General features: G+C 36.7%; 1 protein-coding gene across 5 annotated transcripts; it reads right to left on the reverse strand.

Moving 5' to 3' along the window:
* Positions 1 to 425: 425 nt before the first annotated feature.
* Positions 426 to 5376, reverse strand: LOC114295856 (Pseudouridine synthase family protein). Of its 5 annotated transcripts, none has more exons than XR_003641016.2 (11): positions 4909 to 5374; positions 4115 to 4189; positions 3814 to 3951; positions 3678 to 3725; positions 3507 to 3587; positions 2898 to 3011; positions 2690 to 2791; positions 2225 to 2336; positions 1915 to 1969; positions 1632 to 1678; positions 426 to 1513 (listed from the first exon to the last, which is right to left on the reverse strand). XR_003641016.2 is itself a non-coding variant. In XM_028240146.2 (10 exons), exons 1-10 carry the CDS (start codon positions 5365 to 5367, stop codon positions 1154 to 1156), a joined length of 1536 nt encoding a protein of 511 aa, XP_028095947.2. In that variant the 5' UTR covers positions 5368 to 5376; the 3' UTR covers positions 426 to 1153. The 5 variants fall into 5 exon arrangements, 3 of the variants coding, with proteins under 3 accessions (XP_028095947.2, XP_028095946.2, XP_028095950.2); XR_014347195.1 differs by having other exon boundaries at positions 1632 to 1681; XM_028240146.2 differs by lacking the exon at positions 1915 to 1969 and having other exon boundaries at positions 4909 to 5376.
* Between the last annotated feature and the right edge of the window lie 295 nt (positions 5377 to 5671).

Here is a 5671-nt window from a genome sequence, read left to right on the forward strand (position 1 = left end):
ATCTTACTTGCTTATATATATGTACAGAATTAGGTTGCATTTTTCCACACAATCACTTCCTAATCTTGATAACCATTAATCAGATAACACTCGTTCCTTATTTTCTTTGCATATTTTTTTTTAAAATTTAATTGTTTTGTAAATTATTTTATAAAATTTAATTTTGAATAACATCATACAATGGATTATTTTGTGATTTTGTGATGGGATTTGGGATAATAGTGATTAATTTTTTATGTTTAAATTGTTCAAAAAAATTGTCTGTTCATTGATGTTTTTCCTTATTTGTATTTCTATCCCTCCTAACCCACTCAAAGTGTTAATTTAAAATCGCCAAAATATTCAATCAAATGTACGAGTGGGCAACAAGTTTAAAAATTTTCAATCCACAAAATATGGTTTAATTTATGATTATACTCTAAAACTAACTCAAACTGACCGTGCACACTAATTCATATCACTTCAAAGCATGTAGCCAAACAATAACGAAGGAAGAAGAACATCTTCACAGTCCAAACAGAACAAAGGATTGCTAAATCAAAAAATACAATGCTATGGTAAATTAATAATAAATTAAGAGCAGTCCAAAATTTCTTAACAGAACCCCCGCCCAAAAAAAAAAAAACACCCAGCAATATTTGGATCCACAACCAGGGCCCCAAACTTCATGTTTTGTGATCACATTTGTTTTCCTTTCAGATTGCCTGAGGTTTGATCACTGCCTGCTGCGATATGGCAGCTGATGAAGATGATGTACCTGTTCTTTTCCACAGCTTCTCTGACAGTCAGGCTGGTGAACATAACAAGAGAAAGCAGAATATAAAACCAATCTGCGGGACATTGCATCAGAATGCATAACCTTCACATGGTATAAGTAGCACATCAGAAGCTTTAAATCATGCATTGTACTTCATTTTTGGACTATGCTTGGGTGGGCGACACTAGCAGAAGCACAAGAGAGTGAGCGATCTCCAATTATATACGTCTGATCCATTCGCTTAGTGCTTGACAGTGATTACTGGAAATAATTGGACCCATATTAGCATACTGATGAGAGTAATAACATAACTTCTCCATTTGTTGCTCAGAATGGACGATAATACGATTCCCAATGAGAGTGAAGAGAACTTTCAAGAACCTAATTAATTAGGGCTCAAGAATTCAGAATGTTCCAACTCTTTTCCATGTGTGAAGGCAAAGGAGCGGCTAATTTTAGGCTATCCAGACTGGTAAGGTCAGAACTTGATGAAAATTGCAAATGGTACAAAGCAGTAGAGACATCAGGCAAAACCATCTCCTTACAATGAAGGTGTAGATGGGGCTGCCTTTCAAGAATGCTTCCCTTGTCCAAATCAAGACCCAAGGGAAGTCTAGTTCCCTTGGGGAACTGTTCGTTCGGGTCCATTTCAAGATTAGGGTTAGGCAGATGTTTCATTTTCCGATGAGCTTGCCATCCGTATTTGTAGTCTCCGACTATAGGTGTACCCAATACCTCAGCACAGTGTACTCGAAGCTTTTTTTATCAGCACATGGATAGAAGAATTTAAGCAGTGTTATTATGAGTCACTCATGATGTAATAAAGTCATTTGGAAGTCAGGAGAATAGAGAGTTGTGAGGCTGTAATCCATACCTGGTGCTTTCTACCAGTGAGAGGAGACAGTTCTAGCCATGTATAACCTGCTGTTTTTACAACTATCATAAGAAACATATTTTGCTCACAAAAATAAAAATAATAACAAAAACAAAAAGAAACATATCATAGAAGATGAGAGATATAAGGTGAAGACTGCATTTCAAGCTCTGAGGTAGTCTAACCCTATAATCTGTGAGAAAGAAGAAAAAAGAAATAAAATTTTCTAACCATATCATTTAGACATACACACGGAAAAAAAAGGAAAATTAGATCTTACAACCTTTACATTAGCAACTCATCAGCCATATGGTTTGATTATTTCAAGGATTGGCAACCTGATAGTCCCATTTACAAGAGCAGCACTACCAAAATCAGTAAAATAATAATGCTTTAAGCATTTTATTTTCATATTTTGATAAATTTTACATTTTTTAAATGGTTAGGCAAATCAATTCAAGCAGTTTATTCCTCTTTTTCATAAATTGTTCACTAAAGCATAAACCATCATATATGCTCAAACTAATTAGCTGTGCGCGCTGATAGTACTTGTATAGGTGCCATCAACACATAGGTATCTATTCAGAGCTCACCTTGAGAAGAAGATTCAATCACTTGATACTCTGTTATGGCATGCTGAGATGACATCACTTCAGCATTGTCAACAACAGTTATTCTCTCAGATTTTCCATCATCCACTATCACCTGAAAAAAGTCAATAGTAAAGCATTAGTTAAATCTTCTAAGATTGCAGGAGTACTCCATGCAACTTTTTATTATCAACCTCCCCTGATACATGAGCATGAAGAGAGAGTGAACAAGATGTATGCAAGTCGAGACTCAATGATTAAGCATGCCTTCAAATGTAACTTAGAAATGATTAATTTCTTCAGCATCCCCTCTCCAGCTCTATGCCCAAGGCAATAATGTCCTTGCTAAAACTAGAACTATAATGAAATCATGCCTTATTATATCATAATTGGTACTAAGGAATCTAATGTAACCGTGCAACAAGGAAGCTCTTAATCCAAGGTCACTGAGAATAGAGACTGTCTAACCTTTTTTAACGGAACTGAGATTACTCCTGCAGCACGTCTAGGAGACCCAATGACAAGTGCCCAATACTTCCTTTGCAAAATTCTCTTTCTGTTGGGCAAACCCTAGAAAATGACAAAATGATATCAGATTGAACTTCGAGGGGAAATGAGTAACCAATTGTATTACTTCAAAGGAAACACAAACAGAAAGGAGTAGAAAATGACACACATCATTTGATGCTCCAAAAGTCTTCTCGCGGAATATGGAATGCAAAACTCTAGTACTTGTTTGCGTCCTCCCCATCACCAAGATGCCACTACTATCTCTATCAAGTCTGTGCACCTAATAAGAACCAATTTTTTTAACAGTAGTATAAAAAATGATTCTGACAGCTAAATATTCCATCCAAGTAGTAATTTAAGATGAAGAAGAACTTTAATGGTGCAAAATGCAGTCAAAACAAAACAAAATATAGAGAAAAAAGAACCCTCAATGTATCGATTCAACCAGTGGATTACACAGTTTGAAACAACTCCAAAGTTTGTACATATCAATACACGACTTTTCTATTTCTGGTGGAGCCCATAATTCTTCTCTTGTTACAACAAAGTTGGATCAGTTTTCAGGTGACATTCCATAAATGCGGTGGTTTGACACAGAGGATAAAGGCTAATTAACACACGCAGAATGTTTGATCTCAAAAAAATAAAAAATAAAAAAATGCAATCAGAGGGTGAAAAATCCTCCTGGAAACTTGCATGTGATATGTTGGTATTATAACAAACTTTTATTCCAATAAAGCTATGCTGCATATATTGAACGTAAATGAAAGCTTACCAGTCGAGGGGGTTCTGGGAAATCATAGCTCAAATAAGTTGCAGCTAATTCATCTAAACTTTTTTTAATGCCTGCTCCACCCTGTTAAGGTAAATTAATTAATTAGGAAATTCAATAGCCAAAATCTGATTGAATAAGAAGAAATAAAATATGAAGATGTGAATAACTAACCTGAACAGGCATTCCAGGGGGTTTATTCACAACAATAATGGCTGGATCCTGAATATTGGAACACATTAAGTCATATTTTAGAAGAAAAAAAACGCCACTGCTATCTTAAAGCAGCCTAATGGCAAATTATAAGCACCTTATACAACTCAAGGCTGTGGAGAAAGTCCATTTCTTCTTCATTGTGAAAGCACTTGGGTTTGTCAGAGGGAAACTCTTGAACAGTTACAGGAAGAAATATTCGATCTCCTAAGTTCATTGAATCCTTAGCAGCCACCTTCGAATAATATATATCACGTGAAAGAATAGTTGCACTCATCAGAATTGTGAGGAAACAACAGTGGAAAGTTTTCTTTGTATATGCAAAACAGATAGATAATGTACTTGCATCCAAGCAAAAAAGCCATTTTAATGAAGAGAGGACACAAGTGAAGTGATACCCTTCTAAGTTGATGTTCATGTGCTTTAACACCCAAATCAAAACTTGTTGCAAAGTCAGAGGATTCTCTTCGAACCTGTAATATAGCATTTTTTCACAATTAAGGAGAAGAACTAAAGAACCCCTTTTTTACTGTTATACTTTCCACCATGGTCTCAAATTTCAGTACAACTTGAAAAATTCACATCTCATTTGTAAGACAAACCAAAAGTAGAAAAATTAAATCATGGGAGGCATTGGCTAAATTTCAATTCACCACATCGTATTTCAGCTTTGACAACCCTCAAACAAAAGCCAAAACTACAATCTAGTGAACATGGGATGAAATCACACTACAATCAGCAATTCTTCATAAACAAAATATAAACTCATCAGGCAACACTGTATATCACATCGGCATTAGGATGTGAGTATTAAATCATAAAAAACAGGTACAAAAATCACTACGGAATTGAAGAAAGTTGCAGGAGATGAGGACATCAACTCTAGTTGTGGGAGGTCAAGTGTCCCAACAAACTACTTTCTTAATTTTGAGTAACGCTATATAAACAAAAAAAAATCCATACCTTTCACTTCAAAACGAAACGTCCACATTATTATGGTATTGCCAAATCATTCTTGTCAAATTTTTTTTATGAATTTTATGTAAGAACAGAATTTTCCACAAGGTAAAACCCCCCCCCCCCCCCTCTCTCTCTCAAAAATGATTTCAATTATAATTCCAGAGGTGTGTGTGAGAGTGTGTTGAACAGAGGATTAACACGTATTTAGACTCGTTGAGCTTTAGGGCTAGACCTGTCTCAGGCGAAAGAGCTTTTGAACGAGAGACCTCGGAAGTTGAGGGCAGCACCTCAGAACCCACTTAAGCGCCGTCGTGGTGGCGGCGGCATCCCCTTTTCTCTCGGACCGCCGCCCTGAGAGCTCCTTCCCCAGCGCAGCGCCGTCGACGGTCGAAACGAACGGCGGCAAGGTGAACCACTTGCCTTTCTTCTTGTCATCGTCCGTGGTTTCAGCCACCGCCTCGGTGGTGGTGGTGGTGGTGGTTGTGTATTGAGACTGACATTCATGAAAGGCTTGGGGGAAGGTTGTTGAGGAGCGAGATGCGGCGGCGAACGGCAGCGAACGGCGGAGGAGGGCGGAGGAGCGAGTCGTCATGTTGGGGTTTTGGGTTTGGGCTTGATGGACCACAGGAAGGAGAGAGGGTTTAATCACCTGAGAAATTTTGTTGGAAGTATTGGGTAAAAAGGCTTTCATAGCCCAATCGATTAATGGGCATTTCTTCACAATCTTCGGGTGCTGGGGAATTCTACTCAGACCAACAACAAAATTTTTTTTTTAAATAAGTATAATTTTTTAATATATCTTAATTAAATTATTTAAGGTTATAATTTATTTATGATGTTTTTTCTAAAAAATTTTAAATTACCCTTTTGAGGTACAACCAAATAAAATAAATTAAAAAAATTCAAATTACTTTTTAAAAATCTTTTGCAAAATCTTTCTTTTGTTCACGTACATATAGGGACGACCAGGGAACCCGACACCGGCAAAGGAGGAT

This window comes from Camellia sinensis, chromosome 12, assembly GCF_055761805.1.
Source record: "Camellia sinensis isolate YWXY chromosome 12, ASM5576180v1, whole genome shotgun sequence".
Lineage (NCBI taxonomy): Eukaryota > Viridiplantae > Streptophyta > Magnoliopsida > Ericales > Theaceae > Camellia > Camellia sinensis.

Excerpts from the sequence above, each read along its gene's own strand:
- LOC114295856 (XM_028240145.2), bottom strand. The coding sequence starts at position 5,367 with ATGAAAGCCTTTTTACCCAATACTTCCAACAAAATTTCTCAGGTGATT. Across the intron at positions 3,012-3,506 it reads TCCCAGAACCCCCTCGACTG|GTGCACAGACTTGATAGAGA; the intron begins GTAAGCTTTCAT and ends GGTTCTTATTAG. Across the intron at positions 2,337-2,689 it reads TCTCAGTTCCGTTAAAAAAG|GTGATAGTGGATGATGGAAA; the intron begins GTTAGACAGTCT and ends GACTTTTTTCAG.